Raw genomic sequence first — 26,517 nt, 5'->3', positions numbered from 1 at the left:
TCTTATCAAAACCATCAATTAACACAGACATCGCCTTAGGACCCGTGTCTTTGTAAATTGATTTTCAAAGGTGGGCATCTTAAGATGTCCGTCTTTGAAAATCGCTATTAACAAAGGAAGCCATTCTAAATGTTTGTCTCTAAAATTGGATTTTCAGCAGAGGTGTACATCATAAGATGTTCGTCTCTATAAATAGCTGCATCAAAAATAATTCATCACTTTTTCGTATAAACTCGGATGAAGATAAATTTTATATCAAAATTGTAACCCTTGAGGCAATCTACACATTTGTAGTTGAATTTTTTTTTATTTAAAACTGTTTATAGTCCAAAATATTGTTTTCAGTTCACAGATTTTAAAATTTAAAATTTAAAATTTCCGAACAACTTTGTATGTTGACATGATCTATACCACAGTTGTACTTACAACTTTGTAGTTGAAAAGTTTATAGTTTGAAGTCATTTAGAGCCACAAATATACGTTTTAAGCTCATTAATGAAATTCAAAATTTTGAATTTCTAAATGACCTTGAATGTTCACATAGTTAATACCAAAGTAATAGCACTATTCGTCTAAACGGTCGTTTAGCCCATTTAAACACCATGTAAACGCTACACGGTGGTGCGTCGTTTCCGTTTAATCACCCGTTTACCCCATTTAATTGGCCGTTTAGCCCGTTTAATGGGACGTTTTGCCCGAATAATGGCTAAACGGTAGGTGACCGACTGTTTACCGTTTAGCGTTTAGGAAAACACTGAGTAATAGTGGACAACGTAATCTATATTTTTTCTGTTGATAAGTTTTTTATTTAAAGTTGTTTATTGTCTCAATAAATTCGTATATTTTGATTTTTTTAAACAATCTCATATGGAGGCTGATCCTATATCAGTTGTAGCGCTTGACAAAATATAAAACTTTGCCATTAAAACTATCAAAATTAGAGTTTATTTTGTAGTCAAATATTCAATATAAAATTATGGAATATTTGTACAAATGATAGAATCAAGTGATCGTGTGGTGCTCTGCTAAGGATGTGTTAGTGCTAAATTGTAGGTTGTAGGTTTGGTTTTTTGCGTCCTATCCTGTAGCACTATTTTAGCAGAGCAAACAAACAATATTTTCCTCTCACATAAAATCAGTGTAAGCATCAGGATAAGCCAAATTTCAGTGAAACAAACATGGGTTTATCTTTAGGAAAATGTCCACATTACCTACCTCAACTTTCGCAAAAGTCCACTTTTCCTCCCCAAACTTCAAAACTGGGCAAAACACCTCCCTCAATTTTTAAAACCGTTCATCTTACCTCTCTGGCTCTGTTATAAGCGGTTTTGAAAGCGGTTTTGTCTTTTTCTTTTTTATTTATTTCGTCTGAATTTTTTTAAAAATCATAGTAAATCACAGAAAAATCATAAAATAAAAAATCTAATTTTGTTGGACTCTACATGAGTAGATCTACACAGTTAACGTATAATATGGTATTCTTTAGTACAAAGTTTTTGCTTTGTCTTTAGATTTTTGCTTTTCTGTAATTAAATGGAATAATTCATAGCTGCAGTTTCTATGGTCCAATTATGGTGAAATTTTTATGGTGGGCTAATTATTATATGTTTAAATTGTAGTAAAAAATTTATATTCATTGGATCATGTATAACTTAGTTATATATTTTATTTAGGTTTATGTTTGTTAAATATAAATAAGTCTATAACTAAGCCGTGGTGGTGGGCTGGCTAGTTGGGCTTAAAGCCTGCTCGTCTATTCTTCCTCCCGTTTACGGATAGAAGTGCCCTGTACTTTCCTCGGAAAAAAAAAAGATACACATCCCTGTACTCTCTCTCGTGGTCTTGTACTCTGTTTCCTGGCGGTGACGGCTGGTCGAGCGGCTCCGCCCTTGGCTGGGTCTTCGTTTGGTCCTTCGCCGGCGACGAGCGTCCATCTGGTACGCCTCTTCCTTCCTCTCCGCTTCCCGGTGCTGTTTGGTTCGTGCCGTAATCCATCGCAGCGGGATCGGTTACAGCCCTGTGGAATGCCGATACCGATCCTCCTCCGCTCCTCTCCTCTCGACTCCGCAATCTGTGCTCGCCAGGAACCTTCACCAGCCGGCGACTCCAGTAGCTAGAGCCGCATCCTTACCGGTGAGGGCCACCGGCCACCCCTCCCCTTCGCGACCCCAATCTTTTCTGAAAAACCCTAACCTTGGGTGCCCTTGTCCATGTTCTTGGTTTTGATCTGATTTCCAGTGAAAAACAAGCTTGGTGGATCGCGAGAGTGGCTCGGGGAGTAGGCGACCTTACATCAGTTGGATCGGATAGGATCAAATCAGATTAAGGTGCGTGTGTTCTAGTCATTTCCTTTGTTCCCAGCCAAACAGTGTAAAGGGAATGAAAAACGATTCCCTCTTTGGATCACAGGATAGGAAGCATGCATGTATAGGAAAATCATAGGAATTGAGGTGCTATGGTTCTCCAATCCTATAGGGTTACAAAACACAGGAATGTAAATGAGAGGCCCTTTGGCAACACCATAGGAAAAATAAAGGAATTCTGTATCTTGACAAGCATCTGTAGTCTCACGTTCGTCGTCAGCATGAACAAGCATATTTCAGTTGAGTAGTACCTCAGCACAGCATTGTTTCCCTTACATGAAAAATAAAATCTATATTAGACAAAAATAAGGCATGTTCAAGGGTTGATAAAATCTATTACAAATAAATCAGAAAATTAATTTCACAAAATAGTGTTGAGATCCAAATACCAGGTGTTAATTCAAGTGAAAAAAATTGAACATGGGTAAGTGATTCATAGAATCGTAGCTCCGAATCTTACCAGATAGATAGGATATGCATTCTCAGATTGGAAAAAAAGTGCATGCCTAGGATGCGCATCTTCCCAGATGAAAGATAGAATGTGCATTGTCAGATTGGGGGGAAACGGTGCGCGGCTCAGATTGGGGAAAAAAGACATTGTGTGGAAGATAGATAGAAGCTTACGGATAATTTGCAAGATGTAGTGCCTCCGTGCAACCTTTGCTGGATCCATGGTTGACGATGTGGATTGGGGAGGGTGGCGCCACTGGGATGGGGCCGACGTCGCGTGGTTGGCGAAGGGAGGGTCGCGTCGCCAGCCAGCGCACATGGTTACGGCGCCGGCGCCACTGCTGCTGCCGCTGGAGCACTGCCGCGCCGCCACTCGGGTTCCAGACCTCGCCTCCGCCACCGCCTTCTCGCCATCCTAGTCGTGGTCCTCAGACCTCGGCTTGCGCCTGGCTCGCCGCCGCACACTGCCCCCCCGGGTCTCCAGCCCGCGCTTCCTGGAAGGTCCGCGGGAGAGGGGAAGGGCGTCGAGGGTAGGCCAGGAAGGTGCACGGCCGAGGGGAAGGGCGTCATGGCTAGCGTGCCGGCTGCTAGCCCCGCGCCCGACAAGCCCTCTCTCCCTCCCCCGCTACTCTCCCCAGGAATCCGACGCCGCCGGCCATGGAGACCTGAGGGTCCGATTTGGATGTCATCTAAAATCAAAGCATTATAGAAAACAATTCTGAGACGGGGATCCAGAAGATGGGAAATCGTAGATGGGGAATCAAGAAGCTACATGACAGAAAGGGGAAAATCCAATGACCTGCACGCCGTGGGTGACTGCTTCGTGTGGTCAGCGTTGGGGGAGGACGGCAAAATTGGCACGAGGGGGCGTCAGCAGCGCGCGCAAGCCTTTCTCTTCGCGCCAGGAAAGTTACCAAGAGGTCTGAGCTCTTGGTTTGTTTCCTGTGAAATCGGCATCTGGAATGCCATCCTATGGAATTATTCCCATGACTTTCCTGTGAACCAAAGGGCATACATAGGAAAAAATCCATAGGAATGAAACCCTTAATAAATCCTGTGTTTCTCCTTCAATCCGGAGGGGGAATAAGGGAGCAACCAAACAAAATCTGTTTTCCTTTACATAGTGTAACAGGTAGCACCGACATTAACGTTGCCTTTGCCAGCATTGAACCAAACAGCACCTATCCCATCCCTTCACGGTCTGCTAAACCGAGCACCCTTAAGCCCTAGAGTAAGCTATTTGTGTCCTGATCTGAACCAATTTACATGCACATAATATGTATTATACCCACCAGCTTCAAAAATTTTTTTTGCAAGAAAATTATCGCGTGTACATATTCATGCGCATAACTCCGTCTATGGTGGGGCGCCTTTGGTGTCCCAGCATAGCAGGTCCCAAACCCTGGTAAAGGAGGAGGGTTGTGTTAGGTGTGGCTAGCCAATGTAAAAACTTAGCCACTTTAATGGAGATGAAACCCGAAAGAAAATCGTTGGGGCGTAATCCTCTTAGCGACGCGCCATATCGGAACCCGGGTATGGTGTTAAATAGGCAAGGGCCGGGTCGTCACCCCCGTGACGCGCCGTGTCGTGATCTGGACATGGTGTCAAGTGAGCAAGGATCGGGTCGTCGCTTCCTTAGTGGCGCGCTACATCGGCGCCCGGGTGTAGTGAAAAATGAACAAAGGTCTTCGCATCTGAGTCGACGGGTGCGAAGGGTAAGGAAGCTAGTCGAACCAACTAGGATCCGTTTAGGTAGTTGGAATGTAGGGTCACTTACAGGTAAGTTAAGAGAATTAGTTGATACCGCGACTAGGAGGCATGTAAATATATTATGCGTTCAAGAGACTAAATGGAAGGGTCAGAAGGCAAAGGAGGTGAACAATACAGGTTTCAAGCTTTGGTACACAGGGACAATCGCGAATAGAAATAGAGTATGAGTTTTGATTGATAAGAGCCTCAAGAATGGTGTGGTGGGAGTGAGAAGGCAAGGAGATAGGATTATCTTAGTCAAGCTTGTCGTTGGTGATATGGTTTTGAACGTAATTAGTGCATATGCCCCCCAAGTAGGCCTCGATGAGAGTGCTAAGAGACAGTTCTAGGAAGACTTAGATGGCCTGGTTAGAGCTATACCTAGTAGTGAGAGGCTTTTTATAGGAGGAGATCTTAATGGGCATGTAGGTACTACAAGTGCAGGTTTCGAGGCAGTTCATGGAGGTTTTGGGTATGGTAGTAGGAATCAAGAGGGGGAGAAAGTTCTGGACTTTGCGGTAGCTTTTGACCTGATGATAGCCAACACTTTCTTTAGAAAGAGAGAATCTCATCTAGTGACCTTTAGTAGCGGACAACACAGTAGCCAAATTGACTTTGTCCTCATAAGAAGAAAGGACAAACGAGCATGCTTGGATTGCAAGGTGATACCAGGGGAGTATGTTGTTTCTCAACATAAACTTTTGGTGGTAGATTTTCGTTTTCAGGTGCGTGCCCGTAGGGATAAACAAGCTAAGATTGAAAGAACAAAGTAGTGGAAACTGAAAGAGGAGGCGTCAGAGGTATTCAGGGAAAGGATTATCAAAGAGGTTTATTGGAAGGAAGAAGACGACATAAACAACATGTGGGAGAAGATGGCAACCAACATTCGGAAGGTGGCCTCAGAGGTGTGTGGAGTAACCAAATGAAGTGTAGGCGAGGCTAAAGATACTTGGTGGTGGAACGAGGAAGTTCAAAGGGCTATTAAGGAGAAGAAAGAATGCTATAGACGCTTGTACCATGACAGGAGTGTGGACAACATAGAGAAGTACAAGGTGGCAAAGAAGACTGTAAAGCGAGCTGTAAGTGTGGCAAAGGATAAAGCGTACGAGGATCTTTATCAACATTTGAGTACGAAGGAAGGAGAGAAGGATATTTATAGGATGGCTAGGGTTCGTGAGAGAAAGACACGGGACTTCAACCAAGTTAAGTGCATTAAGGATGAAAAGGAGCATCTCTTGATGAAGGAGGATGAGATTCGACATCGATGGCAAGAGTATTTTGACAAATTGTTCAATGGTGAGAATATGGACACAACCTTTCAGTTGGATGACTCTTTTGATGACACCAATAGGCGCTTTGTGCGGAGAATCCAAGAATTTGAGGTCAGAGAGGCATTGAAAATGATGAAAGGAGGTAAGGCGATGGGACCGGATGGTATCCCAATCGAGGTGTGGAGATGCCTCGGGGACATAGCTATAGTATGGCTAATCAAGTTGTTCAACCATATTTTTCGATCGAACAAGATGCCTGATGAGTGGAGGAGAAGTATATTGGTACCGATCTACAAGAATAAAGGGGATATTCAAAGTTGTACTAATTACCGGGGAATTAAGTTGATGAGCCATACTATGAAGCTATGGCAGAGAGTTATCGAGCATCGCTTGAGAGCAATAACGCGAGTCTCTATGAACCAATTTGGTTTCATGCCCGGAAGGTCAACCATGGAAGCTATTTTCTTAATAAGACAAATTATGGAGCGGTATAGGGAGAAGAAGAAGGACCTACACATGGTTTTTATTGATTTGGAGAAGGCTTATGATAAAATACCAAGGAATGTTATGTGGTGGGCTTTGGATAAACATAAAGTCCCAACGAAGTACGTCGGGCTTATTAAGGACATGTACAACAATATTATGACTAGAGTTCGAACAAGTGGAGACACGGATGACTTTCCGATTAGGATAGGACTACATCAAGGGTCAGCTTTGAGCCCTAATTTGTTTGCTTTAGTGATGGATGAGGTCACAAGGGACATACAAGGGGACATCCCTTGGTGTATGCCTTTCGTGGACGATGTAGTGCTAGTTGATGAAAGCCGGACAGGAGTGAATCAGAAACTGGAGTTATGGCGGGAGACTTTGGAGTCCAAAGGTTTTAGACTCAGTACAACTAAAACTGAGTATATGAGATGTGACTTCGGCACTACTACTTGGGAGGAGGAAGATGTTAGTTTGGAAGGTCAAGTAGTGCCTAGGAAGGATACCTTTCGATATTTAGGATCAATGCTACAGAGGGACGGGATATTGATGAAGATGTTAGCCATAGAATTAAAGCAGGGTGGATGAAGTGGCGGCAGGCGTCTGATGTCCTATGTGACAAAAGGGTACCACAGACGCTAAAAGGCAAGTTTTATAGGACGGCGATTAGGCCTGCTATGTTGTATGGTGCAGAATGTTGGCCTACGAAAAGACAACATGTTCAATAGCTAAGTGTCGCGGAAATACGTATGTTGCGTTGGATTTGCGATCATATAAGAAGGGATCGAGTTCGGAATGATGATATACGTGATAGATTAGGGGTAACGCCAATTGAAGAAAAGCTTGTCCAACACCAGTTGAGATGGTTTGGACATGTGCAACGGAGACCTCCAGAGGCACCGGTACGTAGTGGAATCATAAGCCAGGATAGTAACGTGAAGAGAGGCAGAGGAAGACCGAAGTTGACTTGGGTAGAGGCAATAAAAGGAGACTTGAAAGGATGAAATATACCCAAAGACTTAGCCTTAGATAGGAGTGTTTGGAAGACAGCTATTCATGTGCCTGAACCTTGATTGCTTCTGATGGGTTTCAACTCTAGCCTACCCCAACTTGTTTAGGACTTAAAGGCTTTGTTGTTGTTGTATACATATTCATGTGCATATCCTATACCAGATCCGTCTACCCGTGTCATCTAGTTGAGAGAATGAGGGGCGAACAGACTTTTGCTCTGGTCGGGAATTTGGGTGCTAATTTTGTTGTACTGATTTCCAAGGGTCGACTGAACTGAGCACAGGCAGTAGCAAGAGCTACTATGGTAATATTTCCTTGTGTATGTACTGATGATTTGCTTCTTGCTAGAGCTGTGCCAGAGTTCTATTGATGCACCTTTCTTCTGGTGCAGTTGTTCTTCTCCTACTTCAAGGAGCTCGTGGGGAAGGAGGTGATAGTGGAGCTCAAGAATGACCTGGCAATACGTGGGACGCTCCACTCTGTTGACCAGTACCTCAACATCAAGCTCGAGAACACATGTGTTGTTGATCAGGACAAGTATCCCCACATGGTATGCCTGTTGTTGTGTCTAATTGTTGTGCTAGCACAGAATTCATGCCCTTCATCTTAATCCTATCGGTTAGAGCTTGTAGGCTACTATATTGTTGCTCCTTGGTTGTTTAATGTTCATCCTTGTTTGATATCAACTTGGTGGGGAACTACACGGAAAGTGTAGAGACACACCTCACACCCAATATGGGGGGTTGACCTTCATATATATAGCCAATATGGTTGGGTATGTAAGGAATACAATCAAGTATACATAGAAGGTGCTAATCATGGCTAGTCACACATAGACTTGCCTAATACCCGCCCGTAGTCTAAGCGGGAGGATCCCGGATGCAAAGACTGGACCTAAACTCAGTAAATAGTTGTACAGGAAGGCCCTTGGTCATGATGTCTGCGAACTGGTGAGAGGACGGCACATGAAGGACCCGAACTTGGCCCAAGGCGACCTTCTCACGGACGAAGTGAATATCAATCTCAATGTGCTTCGTGCGACGATGATGAACGGGATTGGTTGTCATGTAGACAACGCTGACATTGTCGCAGTAGACAACCATCGCCGAAGCAATAGGAACATGGAGCTCCTGCAGGAGCTGGCGTAGCCAGCAACACTCGGCCACCACATGAGCAACAACATGCTACTCTGCTTCGGCACTGGAGCAGGAGACTGTGGTCTGACGCTTGGAGGACCAAGAAATCACATTGTCGCCGAGGTAGACACAATAGCCAGAGGTGGAGCGTCGAGAGTCGGGGCAGCCAGCCCAGTCAACATCGGAATAGGTGACTAGTGACTGAACAGGACCGACACCAATGTGGAGGCTGGAGGAGAGAGTGCCCTTCAGGTAGCGTAGAATCCGCTTGATCATCGAGAGATGCGGCTCGCGGGGATCATGCTTGAAGAGGCACACCTGTTGGACGGCGTATGCCAAGTCAGGACGGGTCAGCGTGAAGTACTGCAGTGCACCAACAAGGCTCCGGTACGCGGATGGATCAGCAACAGGGGCACCAGTGGTGGCAGAAAGCTTGGCATGAGTGTCAACAGGTGTCGTCGTAGAGTGACACTCAGCCATGCCGGTGCGTTGAAGGAGCTCAACGGCGAACTGTCGCTGTGATAAGAACAACCTGTCGACGGAGCGAGTGACGGAGATGCTGAGAAAGTGATGGAGTGCACCCAGGTCCGTCATGGCAAACTCAAAGAGGAGGCGCCCAATGATCTGTTGTAGCAATGCCGTCGAGGACGTAGTGAGGGCGATGTCGTCGACGTACAAAAGAAGGTAGGCGATACTGGTCCCGTCTTTGTAGACAAAGAGGGAGGTGTCGGAAGCCGAGGCAACGAAGCCGAGCTGGCGAATGTATGTCGCAAATCGCTGGTACCAGGCTCGGGGAGCCTGCTTCAGGCTATAGAGGGAGCGCTGCAACAGACACACTGTTTACACCGGAATTTGGAAGAAGGATTTCAGAAGCTCGGGAGCTTCCAAGATCATGACAGCAGGGGATCAGTTGCGTGCAGATCGAAACCAGCTGATTCAGATGCAACGCCAGAATCGACTTTCTTCAGATAGCGCTAGCAGATAATGACAGAGGCTATGATTGGCGCTGAGACGAGACATGCTGGACTCTACAAAAAGGGAAAGATTAGAGTCCAAGTTATCTTAAATTAGGAATATTTTCATTATGTCAGATTGTATTGAGTCGAACTTGAGTAGGGTTCGTTTTTAGACTCCGGGTAAAAATACCAAACCCCGGCTATTGTAAAGAATTAATCAATTAAATACAAGTCAATTACTTTTTTCGGCTCCGGCCACCTCTTAGTAGTAGGAGTAGAGTAGATCTTGGTGAGTTCTTCGGCAAGTACGACTACATCGATCTGGTCGACCTCCACTGCTTGTTGTAAGTACCGTCATGGTTTATACCTTTGTTCGTATGGCTGCATTGATCCGGTCGACCCTCACCGCGGCTCTGGTATAAGCTAGTTATTGACTCTTGCCTAATTCAAGTATGGCTTGTGTGATTCTGCCTCACACCTCACTGCTTGAATTGGATCAAGATCAAGTTATCGGCTCTATCTTTGAGTGACAGTCTTTGGTAGATTCATTAAATTATCGATATTGCTTATTGCTTTCATTGTTTATCTAATTACAGTAATATCACTATGCCCGATTGAGATTGATCTAGATCGGCCTTATATCTTGTTTAACTCATCGTTTGCTAATCTAGAACTGATCTAATCTACATCTTAAGCGATGAGTTATGTTTTTATTGACTGTTTTGCGTCAATCTTAATTGTGCACAGCGTGCGGTTAAGGCATGTTCAATCTTGAGTAGATCTATCGGTTAGCGAGAACCGTTTCATGGCCCGTCATCACGGCATGTGGGATTCTACCTCTCACCCCACTGTTGGCATCGTAGAGTGGGGATCGTTGGTTGATAGACCCGTTCCTGAGAAGACATGACCTTAATTGTGCGCTATGCCTGAATCGGCTGTTTAGCCGATATCGAATGCTTTTACGAATAGTTCACATTACGAGATCGTTGAAGTAGAGATAAATTGAAAGATGTGTTAGCCCCATGATCTTATTATTGTATTACGGCCTGCATAATTCTGCCTCATGCCCCACTGATATTAGTAATGAGTTAGGGTCGTCGAGTCTATTGTTATTTCTACGGGCTGCATGATTCTGCCTCATGCCCCATTGGTCATGGTGATAGATGAGATCTAACATGTTCATTAGATTTATCTTTATTAAATGATTAAGTGATGATGAATTATTTCTCTATATAAAAAGGAGTTCGGTTACTCGCAATCATTGGCTCAGCATGGACCGATCATTATTGATATCTTATTGGCGTTGATTAATATTCGTTTAAATGATGTTTATCCTGAATGATAACCGATTCTCTTCACACGACCCCAAGAACTCTAACTGACTTATTCTCATGAATATACTGGAATCGGCTATTTTACCGATTTCCTTTCATATCGGCTCTCACAGCTATACATTCGGGACTGTCTGGTAACACCGGCAAGTTTCGTCCTTAATTACTGATGAACTTTCTCTCCTTATCAATTGCAGGGTCAAATTGACTAGCACGCCTCGAGAGGATTGCGCGGGATCGACCACCCCTGCGCTGAAGCTAGGCGGATCTGCTCCATCGAGCGGACCCTTCCGGTTTGCTGCGTGTGTCCTCGGTACGGGACGAAATTCTGTGTCGACACATGTTCCTGGCACGTTCGGTGGGACCCCACAATCGTCATGGCGGTTCACAACAACGACAACATCCTTATGGTACATTATGAAGACCTGTCTGATGATGATAAGGATACCATCAATAAAGCTACGAAAGAATTTCAGAAGAAGTGTTTGTTGTCCTACACTAAAACATGTGACAGCACAATTATTCAGAAATTTTCACTATCAAGAGTTCTACTACATAGGCAGACAGATACGGTCGAAGCTGAAGACAGGCGTTTCTTTACGGAAGCCATAGACAAGTCTGTTCGTGATGCCATATCAAGCCGCAATGAAGCTTTCGTTGACGCGTTTCACAACGCCATGAAAGAGGCGATTCATGGAATTCCAGTTGCTCAGGTTGGATCGACTTGTTATAATATTCCAGATCCATTGATTCAAGGGACTAATCAAGTCGGTACCAGCCATCAAGAAGTAGCACTAGCTGGTAATGATGACGTCCAAACACTTCAAGGTTTATCTGAACAAACTCTGCGTACTGCTACAAATTAGATACAGTACAATCCTGGACCGTCAGTACAGTATGTGCAGCAGCCGGCGGGGCAAAGTCAGAACTAGATAATCAATTTTGGCACATCATGCCACATACCGTCGTTGGCTCAGAAGATAGCACCATCAATTCAAAGGATCCGTAGAGATATAGATCCTAATGTCTATAATCAGAGACTTCAAGCAGCAAGCCAGCAAAGGACCCAATAGATTGAGATTCCGCAAGGCTATTATTATGGCACGGATTATAACACCCTCCACATGATACCAAATCCAGGATATTAAGGCACGCGGAATTTCAATCCACAGATGGGTCAGCAAGTACTGAGAAATCTAAATCCGCAAGTTGACGAGTTGCTGCTCAAGGTGACCGAGATGATGAAGAATCAGTTCGGTTTAAAGTCAAAATAAATGATTTTTTCGTGCAAACGCCCATATCCAGAATGGTATGATTTGGTCGCTCTTCCTGCAAATTACAGGCTCCTAGAATTCGTCAAGTTCACTAGTCAAGATGGTATAAGCACCATAGAACATGTCAGTCGGTATCTTACACAATTGGGCGAAGCATCAGTTGAGGATGCCGATCGAGTTTGTTTCTTCTCCTTGTCCCTATCAGGGCCGACCTTCACTTGGTTCTCGTTATTATCAGTCAACTCCATTGCCAATTGGGCCGACCTAGAGAAGAAGTTTCATACATATTTTTACACTGAGAATGGAGAGAAGAAAATAACCGATTTGACAACCATGAGACAGAGGACTAATGAATCGGACACTGAGTTTCTTTAGAGATTCCGAGAGACTAAGAATATGTGTTTCTCATTGAGCTTGACCGATGATCAGCTAGCTGCTTTAACCGTTCAAGGAATGGTATCGATGTGGAAAGAGAAACTGCTGGGACAGTCGATCCTGAAATGCAAATATCGGCTGATGAGTACAGAGAAATTAGAAGACGTCGTGCTGAACAAAAGAGCCGATACGAGCAGAGGAAGATGTCGAAAGCAGAGACGTCAAAGCCGTGGGTCACATCTCGGATTCTGTTGAATAAATGGCAGCGGCAGAAGGAAAATGATTATCAATGTTGGTTAAAAGATCAAGCATACCAGCATCAATTAGAAGAAAAGAGGTATGAAAGGGAACAAGCTGAATTACATTGGAATTGTCCCTTCTTTAGGCATTGCTGGAATGAAGGTTTGAAGTTGCCTACTAGATACGACTGTCCAGAATATAGCAATCAATATTGGGAGTATAAGCAATCTCGAACCAACCGTCGGTCTATCCATGCTCAAGATGCATATCATCATAACAACATGGATCGGTGTTTAAAAAATGAAAGTGTTCATGATCGGTTGGGAAAAAGAGTCATTGAACAGGACTGGGCTGATCATGAAGAGGAAGGCACTGAAAGAAGATACACGTGGCAGGAAGGCCAATGGTGCCCCAGAGGACTAACAAGGAGCCAGAAGAGAAGGGTGCAGCGCCTAAGGAATAAGGAGTTAGAATAGGCTCAGGTATCCGGTAAACTCCAAGTATGGCGTGCAAAGCAAACAGCCGATAGAGGGCAACCATCAGCTAATATCCAAATGGTTTTTCTATTGCCACCCGAATTCAGAGCTCCGGCAGATCAGGAAGTTTATTCAGACTTCGACGAGTCAGAGTATGAAGAGATGGTTGTCAAGTTAACGGTTGTGCAGTAATCAATATTTGATAAGCCAGTCAAGCATCGGCACTTAAAGGTTTTATATATGAAAGGTTTTGTTGATGAGAAGCCGATGAACAAGATATTGGTGGAAAGAGGTGCTTCTGTCAATCTTATGCCATACACCACTTTCCGTAAGCTTGGCAAGGGACCAGGTGGTTTGCTTGAGACCGACATGATGCTTAGAGACTTCAGAGGAAATACATCCAAGACCTGGGGGGCAATAAACGTCGAACTGACAATTGGGAGTAAAACTCTGCTTACCACGTTCTTTGTCATTGATGGGAAAGGATCATACAGTTTATTCCTCGGTCGTGATTGGATTCATGCGAATTGCTGCATACCGTCGACCATGCATCAGTGTTTGATTCAATGGCATGGAGATGATGTCGAACTGGTTTGTGCTGATGAGTCCGTAAGCATCACAACAGTCGATCCAGTCTTTTGGGAACTAGGAGATTTCGAGCGTTTTTCTGCAAAAACATGGGAAGGAGGCTTTATTAAAATCAGCAATAAAAGCCAACAGCCGATGTAGGCGACCGACTCTGAGAGTTTGTTTTAGTAGAAAAGTCACAGCTTCACGTCGGCCGTTGGATCAAAGGAAAAATGAGTATTAAGTCTTGGAGATGGGTTTAGGCTGACGTATGTGAAGGCTGATTTAAAGTATGAGTACGATTCAGAGTTAATGGATTTTTTAAGAAAAGTTCTGTTTCGCTTAATAGGACGCTTGACCTGGGATGATTACTCGTCTGACATTTTATATTGAAAGTTCCGCGGGGCGTTATCCTAGCATCTGATCAACATTTGGTAGCCGATTCATTCTCGGCTCTAATAGCCGATGCCAGGAGGGTATCGTCTCTAGTTCAGTAAACATCTTCAAAGACAGTAATAGCCGATACGATATGTATCGCCTATAGAGCAAAGGAACAGTTGCGGATGGAGATGTGTTCGAGGCGAAAGACATTGGCTGGTATTTGAAGACATGAAGCGAAGGGACAGACGCCTCAGGACGCGCAAAAGGCAACCGCAATTAATAGGAGGCGAAGCGCCGCTTCACCAGTGTCGAAGAAAATACGGCACCAGATGACTGAGGATAGAAGATCGAGGGTCTCCCTTAATGAAGGCCATGTTTTTAGACTTGAGTGGGATTAAGATCGGAAGTCTGGAATCGGCTATTCTCAAAGGATTGGCTCTTTAGCCGAAGCGGGCGTACTCAGTCGACTATAGTGGTTCTTTAAACCTCTTGCCTGTTCAAGTGACCCATGGCCGAAAAGGGAGACGAGACTATAAGGAGGGCTGAGAATAGGTCGCCCTGGGTGACCAAGAGCGAAGGAGCTAATGTGATCGCCTTATGAACTTGTGCATGGACACAACGCAGTCTTTCTTTGGGAAGTTCAAACTGGATCAAGGCGTGTCACGTCGCAAAAGGATTTATCAAGCCGAAGTCTACCAGAATTTTGTGATGGATGACTTTGAAGACTTGGGTTGCCTTCGGCTGCATGCTCTTGAAAAATATTGAAGCCAATAAACTGAGAATTGCAAGATATTACGATTAAGAGGTCAGGGTTAAGCAATTTTCTGAAGGAGACTTAGTCTGGAAAGTAAAATCGCAGATCGGGTCAGGGAACAGCAGGTTCGGCGAAAGGTCACCCAACTAGGAAAGACCTTATCGGATCAAATATGCGCTTGGCAATACTTGTATTTTGGAGGTACTAAGAAGAGAAGGACAATTCGGCAGAGCAATCAAACGGGGAATATTTGAAGGAGTATTACCCTAGAATTTGGATTGATACTTAACAACCGATTTGCTCGGTCGTTAGCTCTAATGGCCGATACCGGGAGGGTATCGTCGCTAGCGCAAAAGTAGACCCGAAAGGGTGAAAGCCGGTACAATGCGTATCGATTATACAGACAGAGCGATACGTATGGTATGAAGCACAAAAACAAAAGGGAAATCGCTCAAGACGAAGAATTTTTTTTGCTAAATGTCGCCTATTACAAGTCATGGGCCGGAAAACACTTTGCCTACTATGTCATCGGTCAAAGTATTGAAAGTTACAGAATTGACGGTGCTAGAGAATTCCACAGTCAAACACTCATGATCCCTGGGGGGGCACTGCATCCGGGAAACCATGAGGAAGAAGCTGAAGATTGTGGCCAGAGCGGACTTATGCAGTAGCCAACGCTGTGGCAGCGCCATGACAAACACCATGGAGAGCAACCTCCCTGACACGGTTTGGAATGTCATGCAAACGGATTGCCAGAACAGCGCCCCTGGCATTGACAAACCACGCCGCCTGATCTGTGGCTGATCGAAGGCTTTCCAACTGAGCAGTTAGATCTAAAAATTCAAAGGAAGGGATGATCAGAAATTCTCGAAAGCAAAAGTTAAGAAAAGCTAAGAAGATTGTGGTATCCTTCTCACCTGTGATTCTGGCTTCAGCCTCGGCCAGCCGTTCCCTCAGGTCGGCCTCGGAGGACGATCGAATTTGAATCATGGCCAGAGCCGATTCCGCGAGGGAAAGGCAGTTGGATAGACTCTGATCAGTCCGATCGATGGAAGCGATTAGATCGACATTATCGATCTACCGCCTCGAATAACTAGGGAGCTGGCGATGAATCAGTGTTGAGGATGATCCAGACGGCTGAGCCGGGTTGACCCTATGCTCCGGAACGATGGGGACATCCCGAGTGGCACCTTCCCGGCGATGAAGGCGCTGGCGTGATGATGCGGGCTCGTTAAGAGCCTCCTCGGCAGGTCTCTTGCTGTTCTCCATGATCTCAAACCTACAGAAGAGCAGAAACTATCCTAAGGACGGAGAAGGTTTGAAACAAGACAGGTAGCGTTCTAAGCCTCAGCCATGGTCCGTATATATAGCCCGAGGAGGCAAAGAGATGGATTTCACCGAGGATGTGAAAACTGAAAACAGATACGGAAACGGATCGGCATTCTAGGAATTCAGGGGACGGATAATGGAAGGGTAACAAATTCGAACTTATTGTTTCCCCAAATTACGAAGCATCGTGAGATGGATACAAAGAATCTACATTGACTAGAGATCTACCCATCGAGGCTTCTTTGGATTGAAGGAAGTACGGATCCCCATAAGGCCGAGGGTCATCGTGAACCAAATCACATCGGCCCATTGATAAGATTGTGCAAGAGAAAGGGAAGAGCCGTCTACCTAACAGATACCCAGCTAATTCCTCGGTGACTGAGACCGCTGGAAAGAAGCTTGTGGCTTTCTCGGTAGGCATTTGATGGAACAAACAAGAGAAAAGTGTCCACACATTCTAGCCCTTGCAAACACTAGAACAGCTCTGCGAGCCTGGTGAGAAGACACAGGCGACATCACAAGACTTCTTCTAGCCGCAACAGCTGATTCTCTTGCTCGACAAGGTGCTAGAATGAGCGACACAATCACCCTACGCATAAGAATTCTTCTAACTACTCAAGATCTTTATCGCAAAGATATAGGCCATGGAGGGTCCAGCGGAGTTGGCATCACTCGGAAAGACGGATGGAAGAGAAACATGACTGAAACGGTGAGTTGCTCTCGTTAGGGGCGGGTAAGCGTTTTATAGCCGGCCCGGGAAGATAAATCCAAATGCCCGTGAAACAGAGGTACTCTTGAAAAAGTTTTGAGGCACAGACTCGTGAATGGACGCATGTGGCGACAAACGGTGGACCCCAGATCAAGGTTCTCTACCTGTGACTGTGGACCAATCAGGGATGCGGACAGGATAATTTTGGAATAAAATTATTTTTATCCTAAAATTGGGGGCATGTGTTTACACCGGAATTTAGAAGAAGGATTTCAGAAGCTCAGGAGCTCCCAAGATCATGACAGCAGGGGATCAATTGCGTGCAGATCGAAACCAGCTGATTCAGATGCAACGCCAGAATCGGGTTTCTTTAGATAGCGTCAGCAGATAACGACAGAGGCTATGATTGACGCTGAGACAAGACATTCTAGACTCTACAAAAAGGGAAAGATTAGAGTCCAAGTTATCTTAAATTAGGAATGTTTTCATTATGTCAAAGATTGTATTGAGTCGTACTCGAGTAGGGTTTGTTTTTAGACTCCAAGTATAAATATCAAACCCCAGCTATCGTAAAGAATCAATCAATCAATTAAATACAAGTCAATTACTTTTTTCGGCTCCGGCCACCCCTTAAGAGTAGGAGTAGAGTAGATCTCGGCGAGTTTTTTGGCAAGTACGGCTGCATCGATCCGGTTGACCTCCACTGCTTGTTGTAAGTACCGTCATGGTTTATACCTCTGTTCGTATGGCTGCATCGATCCGGTCGACCCCCACTGCGGCTCTGGTATAAGCTAGTTATCGACTCTTGCCTAATTCAAGTATGGCCTGTGTGATTCTGCCTCACACCCCACTGCTTGAATTGGATCAAGGTTAAGTTATCGGCTCTATCTTAGAGTGGCGGTTTTTGATAGATTCCTTAAGTTACTGATATTGTTTATTGCTTTCATTGTTTATCTAATTACAACAATATCACTCTGCCCGATTGAGATTGATCTGGATCGGCCTTATATCTGGTTTAACTCATCGTTTGCTAGTCTAGAACTGATCTAATCTACATCTTAAGCGATGAGTTATGTTTTTATCGGCTGTTTTGCGTCAATCTTAATTGTGCACAGCGTGTGGTTAAGGCATGTTCGATCTTGAATAGATCTATCGGTTAGCGAGAACCGTTTCATGGCCCGTCATCACGGCCTGTGGGATTCTGCCTCTCACTCCACTGTTGGCACCGTGAAGTGGGGATCGTTGGTTGATAGACCCATTCCTGAGAAGACATGACCTTAACTGTGCGCTATGCCTGAATTGGCTGTTTAGCCGATATCGAATGCTTTCACGAACAGTTCACATCACGAGATCGTTGAAGTAGAGATAAGTTGAAAGATGTATTAGCCCCATGATCTTGTTATTGTATTACGGCCTGCATGATTCTGCCTCATGCCCCACTGATATTAGTAATGAGTTAGGGTCGTCGAGTCTATTGTTGTTTCTACGGCCTGCATGATTCTGTCTCATGTCCCACTGGTCATAGCGATAGATGAGATCTAACATGTTCATTAGATTTATCTTTATTAAATGATTAAGTGATGATAAATTGTTTCTTTATATAAAAAGGAGTTCGGTTACTCGTAATCATTGGCTCAGCATGGACCGATCATCATTGATATCTTATTTTCATTGATTAATATTCGTTTAAATGATGTTTATCCTGAATGATAACCGATTCTCTTCACACGACCCCATGAGCTCTAACTGACTTATTCTCATGAATATACTGGAATCGGCTATTTAGCCGATTTCCTTTCATATCGGCTCTCACAGCCATACATTCGGGACTGTCTGGTAACACTGGTAAGTTCCGCCCTTAATTACTGATGAACTTTCTCTCCTTGTCAATTGTAGGGTCAAATTGACTGGCACACCTCGGGAGGATTGCGCATGATCGACCACCCCTGCGCTGAAGCTAGGCAGATTTGCTCCATCGTGCGGACCCTTTCGGCTTGCTGCGTGTGTCCTCGGCACGGGACGAAATTCTGTGTCGACACACACATGATCAGGAAAATCAGGATCGACGAAGCCTGGGGGTTGCTGGCAGTAGACGGTCTCCTCCCGATGTCCATGGAGGAAAGCGTTCTTGACGTCTAGCTGATGAATAGGCTAGGCACGTGAGGCAGCAATGCTGAGGACAGCCCAGATGGTTGCTGGTTTGACCACCAGGCTGAATTTTGTGGGGAGGTATATGGACACGAGAGGCGTAAATGAATACCATGGGAAGCAAAGAGAGTATGGAGGGTGTGGTTGACGAACTCAGTGCCGTTGTCGGTTTGGACAACTTTGATGGCAAGGCTGAATTTTAGTGTGGACATAATTGCAAAAATTTGCAATATGTGTGGAGATTTCAGATTTGCGAGTGAGGGGAAAAGTCCAACAGAAATGAGTAAAATCATCAAGTAGAACTAGATAATATTGATATCCGGATACACTTGCAACCGGGGATGTCCATACATCACAGTTAACAAGTTCAAAGGGCATGGAAGTATGTGAACTGGAATTAGAAAAAGGGAGGCACACATGTTTGCCAAGCTGACAAGAATGACATAGCAACTGCTCTAATTTATTATAGCTGATGGACGCATTACGACGAAGAATGTCAATGGTGGCGGAGCTGGGATGACCAAGACGGTGATGCCAGAGGTCGGTGGAGACGGCAATGTTGGCGTGTGGAGCGGAAGATGCAGCAGGGAAGGTGTAAAGATCATCAGCACTATTGCAGCGAAGCATCACGCGTCAGGTTGGGATATCCTTGACAGAAAAACCAAGAGCGTCAAATTTTATAGAGCAGTTGTTGTCCCTAGTAAATTGACGGACAGGTAGGAGATTGCAAACTAGAGATGGGACAACTAAGACATTATTTAGATGAAAATTGGACGTTGATGTATGAAGAACAGACTTGCCACGACAGGAAATAGGAAGATGTGCACCATTGCCAACTATAATGGAAGAGTGAGGAGGAGGATGACGAGAGAGGAGTATACCATCCGAGGAGCTCATGTGGGAGGAGGCGCCGGAATCCAGGACCCAGGGATGCTGGCCCTAGAGATGCATCTGATTGAGTGCAGCGACAAGACCGTCCTGGTTCCACATGGGAGCTGGCGGAGAGACGTGGAGCAGCGCAAATGTCGTGGGGGCTGTGTAGGCGCGAAGGCCGTATGAGCCTGAGGAGTGGCGCCAAGCACGCTTGGACGCCAGCCGGCCTGCTGAGCCGAAGGACCCTGTGGCGCCCATGGATTGTAGCAAAGCTAGGGGCCCATGGGGCGGTATTGACCAGTCTAGCCAACGCCGCCGCGCTGCTGCGCAGAGCCGCTGTTCTAGCGTCGGCCCTTGCCCTTGCCCTTGCTGCCACTGTTGTTGCCACTGCCGCCGCCCTTGGTGCTGTCGTAGCCGGTCACATGTGGGTTGTTTGGACCTCCAGAGGTGGTTGTGGCAGTGAGAGCACGGCACCCGCCCGGGCTGGTGCAGCCAGAGCCGGCGGTGGTGAGGAGGGCGGTGCTAGCGATCGTGTTTTCGTCATTGGCGAGACGGAGCTCCTTTAGGGCCAGCATGTCATGAGCCCTGGCGAATGTGGGAAGGACAGCGGAGTTGGCGATGTCGTCGGCGGTGTTGGAGAAGCGAGGATTGAGGCCGCGCAGAAGGGCGAGGACGAGCTGCGAGTCCTGGACAGGATGTCCGATGTCGCGAAGAGCGGCGGCCTTGATCTTCAGCCGCTGGCAGTAAGCTGATATGGTGCTGTCACCTTGCACCATGGAGTGAAATTTGTTGAGGAGGAAGATGGCGCGTGGCTCCCGGTTGGCGCGGAAGATCCCTTCAATGGCCACCCACAGATCACGGGCGGTGGGATCGGCACCGTCCATGGCGAGGTCGAGGACGGAGCCGGAGATCCAGCCTCGGACACAGCACTCCGCGGCATCCCACTGAGGATCATCAGGACGAGGGGGAGTAGAGCCATCGATGTGCGAGCGAAGGCCGAACTTGCCGCACAACGACTTGAAGAACAACGCCCACTTGGAGTAGTTGGATTGCAGGTCCAGCGTGAATGGGATGTGGGACTTGACATTGACTGTGGCGTAGTTGTGAGCCACAATCGGGGCAGCAGCGCCGGTGCTCATGGCAGGCATGGTTGGAGTGCCTGTCGCGGGCAGGGTGCCGGCACTGGTGGCCGAGGAGGAGGAAGAGGCCATCGGAGAGGAGAGAGGTAGTAGAACAGCCGGTGAGGGTGGACGGGCGCGAGGAAGACGCGCGCGGTGGGATGCTGCGCGAGCAGGAAGATCGCGCGTGGGAGGAAAGAGCAGGAAAAGAGGATCTGATAGGCTGATACCATGTAGGGACACACCTCACACCCAATATGGGGGGGTGACCTTCATATATATAGCCAATATGGCTAGGTATACAAGGAATACAATCAAGTATATATAGAAGGTGCTAATCATGGCTAATCACACATAGACTTTTCCTAATAGAAAGGCCATAGTAGTAGCTGTTACTCCCCTGTTCTAGCATCTTTGGGATTGTGGTGGAAGGTTCCTATGTTCTACAAACTAGCTAATGGCCCATGCGTTGCTACGGGCAAACAAAATTAATAAAATGGTTCACTACTAAGGCCCTGTTTGGATCCATAGAGCTAATAGTTAGCTGCTAATAATTAGGCCCTTCGAATCCAAACGGGTTCAACTAATAGGCTAGCTAATTGTTAACTGAATACCAACTAACAACTATCTCACTAGTTGGACCAAACCAGCTAATACTAGCTAACTATTAGTAGCTAATGAATCCAAACAGGGCTTAACACAACTGTTAAGCATGCTTTGAATTAAATGATCTAGTTCACATGCGTTGCAATGTGAGCCATAGAAAAATTCAATGCTTTGCTCTGGTTGAAGAGACCTCATGATGCCAAAATCAAGATGCAAGGATTCATGTTAATGTGTAGCTTGACGTCTTTCATGCAAATTTTTTAAGAAAAAAAATTCAGATCCAACAAGATTAACCTAATCATATTCTACCCATTTTTGGAATTGTTCTTGTTGGAATATATTAACCTAATCATATTCTACCCATTTTTGGAATTGTTCTTGTTGGAATATATAATTAATTGTGTCCACCACCGAGATATGCAACATCAACCTTTTACTTTATAGTGGTTAAAAAAATGAGAAAAGGGCAATTTCGTCCTGGTTTTGATTTAGAGTTAAGTGTTACAAATAAAGCTAAACAGCTTTGTGAGGCATACCAAAAGAGCTGCCTTATCGATTAACAACCTACCAGTCCACCGTTATACTAGCAAATCAGTAATATCATGCTAAACCAAAGGAAATTTATGCAGTGAGAGAAACAATGCCATGCTGCAGGAATTCATGTGGGCAGCTCTCATTTTGCTTTTCTTCTAGGATAAAAGCAGCTAACGAATTGATTAGATCCTCCCACTAATCCATGGCTCCAGGGATACCAATTTCAACTGAGATTGCTCAATCTGTTGGTTCAAAAATAATACACTTTAGTAGTTATCAATGTTTTGTTAAACATTAGCTTGAAATTTAGAGAGCTAGACAACATATCTAGTGAATATGCTAAAAACTACATATTGGGATACATGCATAGGTAAGATTTATGTGTCAAAAGGTAAAGAAAACAATTACTCTTGCTAGCACATATCATACAATTTTCTTCACTTCACTCAAGACAATAATCATTCCTTTGGGAAACAGGACAACTATGCTAGTTCATACTTTGGAGATGTTACAAAACCATAAGGCCTTTTGCACAATCTTCAAATACCGAGTACTCTAATTATGAATGACAACCTACCTTCCAAACCAAACAAATTGACTGATAGTCCAAACAAAATATGTATGAAGCGAAATTCACATAGAACTTACAAATACAGAAATATTTATTTTGCAAAACTGAGACTCCTCTTACGAAGAGTCATTTTCCCACTATTTTTCATGCCATGGTTTTTTTCCCACCCACGACATTGATATCCAATGTCGTCAGCATGTGCTCCTGCAACCAGGTCCTTCTAATCCCTTCAATTTTTCAGAAGTACCAAGACAGCAACAGCCTCACATGCTAGCAGCCAGCCCATGTTCCTAAAAGAACAAAGACTTCACATATTTGCAACACCCTAGAGCAAATATAGAAATTCCAACATATCGCACAACTGCAATTTTATTTTAATTGACCAACATCAATATAGTCTATGCTCCTTCATTGGTAAGTAGGAAAATTGTACCAAGCTTCATTTGTTCAGCACTTCCAAAGTCAAAGCAAATTTATAGACAGTTTCTTCCTTTTCAATATTTCACTAACAACATAAGTTATACATTCCATCAAAAAGTAGCTTGCATAGTGTCGGTGTTTCAAGTAAACATCAACGAATAAATTTGTGTTATTGTGCGTTGGACCCGGATGGTGTGCTAAAAGACACAAGGTTATACTGGTTGGGGAGAATGTCCCTACGTCCAGTTCGTGGCTGCTGCTCGTGTTATTAGCACTGAAAAGTTCGTAGCAGGGGTTACAAACGGGCGAGAGAGGGACATGTTCCAAGTCTCTGATGGAAATGTCGAATGGGCACTGAGAGCTTGGTTACTGCTCAGGTGTGTGTGATGTGATGCGTGGTGTCTTGAATTGATCGGTCGCCTTAGTGGGGTGCCCTGCCTTCCCTTTTATAGACCAAGGGGAAGCAGGAATTACAGATGGGAGAAAGAAGAAAAACAAGAGGTAAAGGAGGTCCTTCAAAGATGTCGGGTCTTCCTTTTCCTCTGAGCGAGCCCCGCTAACACGGCAGACGGTGCCAGGGATAGCTCCATGCTGGGTGCATGTCCGCTGATCCTGATAAGGCCGCGCTGGGCTTCTGTCCGCTGATGATGCCATGTTATGGTTTTGTCAGCAAGTGGTCACGTCTCATCCCGCCCCGGCGGGCGGCGCAACGGACCAGGGTGCTGATCCGAGACCCTACGGGGAGCAGACGACGCAGTGATCGCACGTCCGTTACTGCAGATGATGCGAGTTTCCTCCTGGACTGTAGTGGTTGTTGTATGCTTCCGTCAGGATCCGCGTCCGAGGGCAAATGGTGGCGTCCACAACACTGTAAGACAAATGTCGGCGCCTACAACACTGTTCGGGCCCTGACATGTCTGGAAGGGCTTAAAACACCCATCTTGTCATATCCTGACGGTACTTTCTTGCAGGCGTGTAGGGTATGGTCCTCGGTATTGCGGTTGACTTGAGTGCCCTGCCTTATCTGCGCGCGTAGTTATGAAGGAGCATCCCTCAGACGTCGGGCGAGGCGGAGCCAGCCCCCGGACGTCGGGCGAGGCGGAGCTAACCCTCGAGGGTCGGACGGGGCGGAGCCAGCCCTCAGGAGCCAGCCAAGGTCAAGCTGACCCTCGGGGGCCGGACGAGGCGGAGCCCGCGGCCTTGGTGGCTGGATGAGGCGATGCCCAGCAAGAGGTGCAGTCGTGCTCCTGATGCTAAGACGAATCAATGTTGACAGGTATTAACTTCTCTTTGGGCACCCTAGTATTGGTCCCCGACACATAGGAAGAGAAGGTAACTTGCCCAACGGCTTTTTAGTTGTAGAGATAGAGATTCATCAAGAATAGGTTGGTGTCGGAGGAGTGGGAAATGATTTGTACTGCCCTTGAGTTATCAAGAATATGACGGAAGCAGTGGCCTTCGATGGAGGCGGCACCTCGGTTGCCACCCCCACTGTACCCTCCGCTTCCTCCAATGGGCTGCTCATTGGGGACCTTGCTAACTCGTAAACGTCATCGTCACTCCCGCTACCACCTTCTCTGCCAGTGCCAATCACCCCCAATGCTGACCTTCAAACCAGCTAAACAAATAACTCTTTATTAGTAGCCACACAATGATATATTTCTCTATTTGAAATATTATATTTTCTTTGAATGTGCTTTGTCGAAATTTCACTTTGTAAACTGTGTCTATGTCCAAAGTGATTTGCATTTGAAATATTATGAGAACCATGCTGACGTGGGTTGCTGCTCAATCGGATTGTGGTTGCTACTTTCTAAACAAACACTGTAAAGTTGATATATCTGCTAGATTCTCCTTTTGATGCACTACTTATGGGTGTGTTGTGTAGGACCTTAATAATTAGTGCTGTTGGCAGGTACGGTGCTGGTATTTAGTTCTAGATGGCATTTGTTTTAGTTAGCCTTTTGTTTGGGCTACTGAAGTTGATTGGATTATATTTCTGCAAGTGGGTGTTTGTTCGGAACAATACTGTTTATGTCATAAACACATAGTATGAAGTATCGCTGAAGTGTGGTTTTCATACGTACAAGATGCTTGAAGTATTCTCAAAGCAAAGCAATCTTTATATACTCCTATCCTATACCATATTCTGTGGGCAGACGTTTAAGAATTTCCCCTTTTTTGTGGTCTGCGGTGAATGCACTATATAATGCTTACACTAGTGCTGCATCCTTTTGTGAGTACCCTATTGGTAGCATCCATTGTATTTGTTTTCTATACAAGGAAAAAAATAGGCGCACTAGCCAAGCTGTAGCAAGCAATTGTGAATTATTGATGTTGAACATGCTGTTAACGCTCAAACCATTTTCCTTTGGCAGCTATCAGTGAGGAACTGCTTCATCAGGGGCTCGGTTGTGCGGTACGTGCTGCTCCCGCAGGACGGTGTGGATATCGACATCCTCCACGACGCCACCAGGAGGGAGGCGCGCGGAGGCTGATCGACACCAGCTGCTTCCCCGGGAGGAGATTGCCTTGCCCTGATCTGATTGTACGAAACATGCATGCATGGTGGTGTGGTAGACACAGATGCTGAGTGGCCGAACACCCCTACTTATTTAATCGACCAGTTAGTCCCTGGTACTTGCCGTGACAAACATTGTAGGTTGGGTGACCATCTATATTTCCGATATTTAACCCAAATTTTGATATTTAACCCTCGATACGTGTGCCTCTCTACATTTGACATCCAATTCGCACGTCTTTAGAAATTTGACTCTGAGCATCAGAATTGTTTTGATTCATGGAATTTATCTCATTTTCTATTTTCAATATTCTCTTCTCACTGCTCATGCCACGGGAAAAGACCAAATTACCCCTGAGCGCGTCTTAGAACGATGCCCCACGGTGGGGCATGTGGAAGAGCGTGGGCTCCTCAGCGTGACGGCGACACCAATTGTCGAGGCTCGGGACGGAGAAGTCGAGCGCTGTGGCTGTCGACGGTGGAGAGGATGAGATAAAAGAGGTCCTCGAGGGTGGCCTCTGGGAGAAGGTCGTGACGGAGGAGGGTGGCGAGTGCGAGTTGGAGGCGCATGGTGGGGGAGGACTCGAAGCTGCTGACCCTATCATGGATATGAAAAAAAAACAACTTACCGACAATGTGTAGGGGTAATTTGGTCTTTTCCTATGGCCTAAGTAGTGAGAAGAGAGTATTTAGAGAAATCCCTTAGTTTGACGTTACTCAAAAAAAAAAGTAATGTTGTTTGACAAGGGGGCCTCACTGATTAGCTATGGTGTCCGCCCTTCTGGCTATGTTTTCGTTGAGACACTATTTATCAACGGGATGCCTTGCAAAAGCATTGTTAATTGACCGGTTGGATATCAGTGATGTT

The 26,517-nt window shown here is 45.5% G+C and overlaps 1 protein-coding gene across 2 annotated transcripts; it reads left to right on the top strand.

Annotated features, from left to right (window-relative positions):
- Positions 1–1,817: 1,817 nt before the first annotated feature.
- Positions 1,818–25,866, top strand: LOC136477429 (sm-like protein LSM2). Of its 2 annotated transcripts, XM_066475586.1 has the most exons (6): positions 1,818–1,937; positions 2,016–2,133; positions 2,239–2,327; positions 7,593–7,634; positions 7,722–7,880; positions 25,507–25,866. In XM_066475586.1, the coding sequence occupies exons 4-6, from the start codon at positions 7,632–7,634 to the stop codon at positions 25,624–25,626; spliced, it is 282 nt and encodes a 93-aa protein (XP_066331683.1). In that variant the 5' UTR covers positions 1,818–1,937; positions 2,016–2,133; positions 2,239–2,327; positions 7,593–7,631; the 3' UTR covers positions 25,627–25,866. The 2 variants fall into 2 exon arrangements, with proteins under 2 accessions (XP_066331683.1, XP_066331684.1); XM_066475587.1 differs by lacking the exons at positions 2,016–2,133; positions 2,239–2,327 and having other exon boundaries at positions 1,888–1,937.
- Positions 25,867–26,517: the final 651 nt, after the last annotated feature.

Source organism: Miscanthus floridulus, chromosome 8, assembly GCF_019320115.1.
Source record: "Miscanthus floridulus cultivar M001 chromosome 8, ASM1932011v1, whole genome shotgun sequence".
In the NCBI taxonomy this organism is placed as follows: Eukaryota; Viridiplantae; Streptophyta; class Magnoliopsida; order Poales; family Poaceae; genus Miscanthus; species Miscanthus floridulus.
Note: the sequence above shows the minus strand (reverse complement) of the source record. Positions and strands in the feature narration are given on the sequence as shown.

What these genes read in the sequence shown, in the direction of transcription:
- LOC136477429 (XM_066475586.1), top strand. An exon ending in AGGACAAGTATCCCCACATG is followed by an intron (nt 7,881 to 25,506) that starts GTATGCCTGTTG and finishes TTCCTTTGGCAG; the next exon opens with CTATCAGTGAGGAACTGCTT.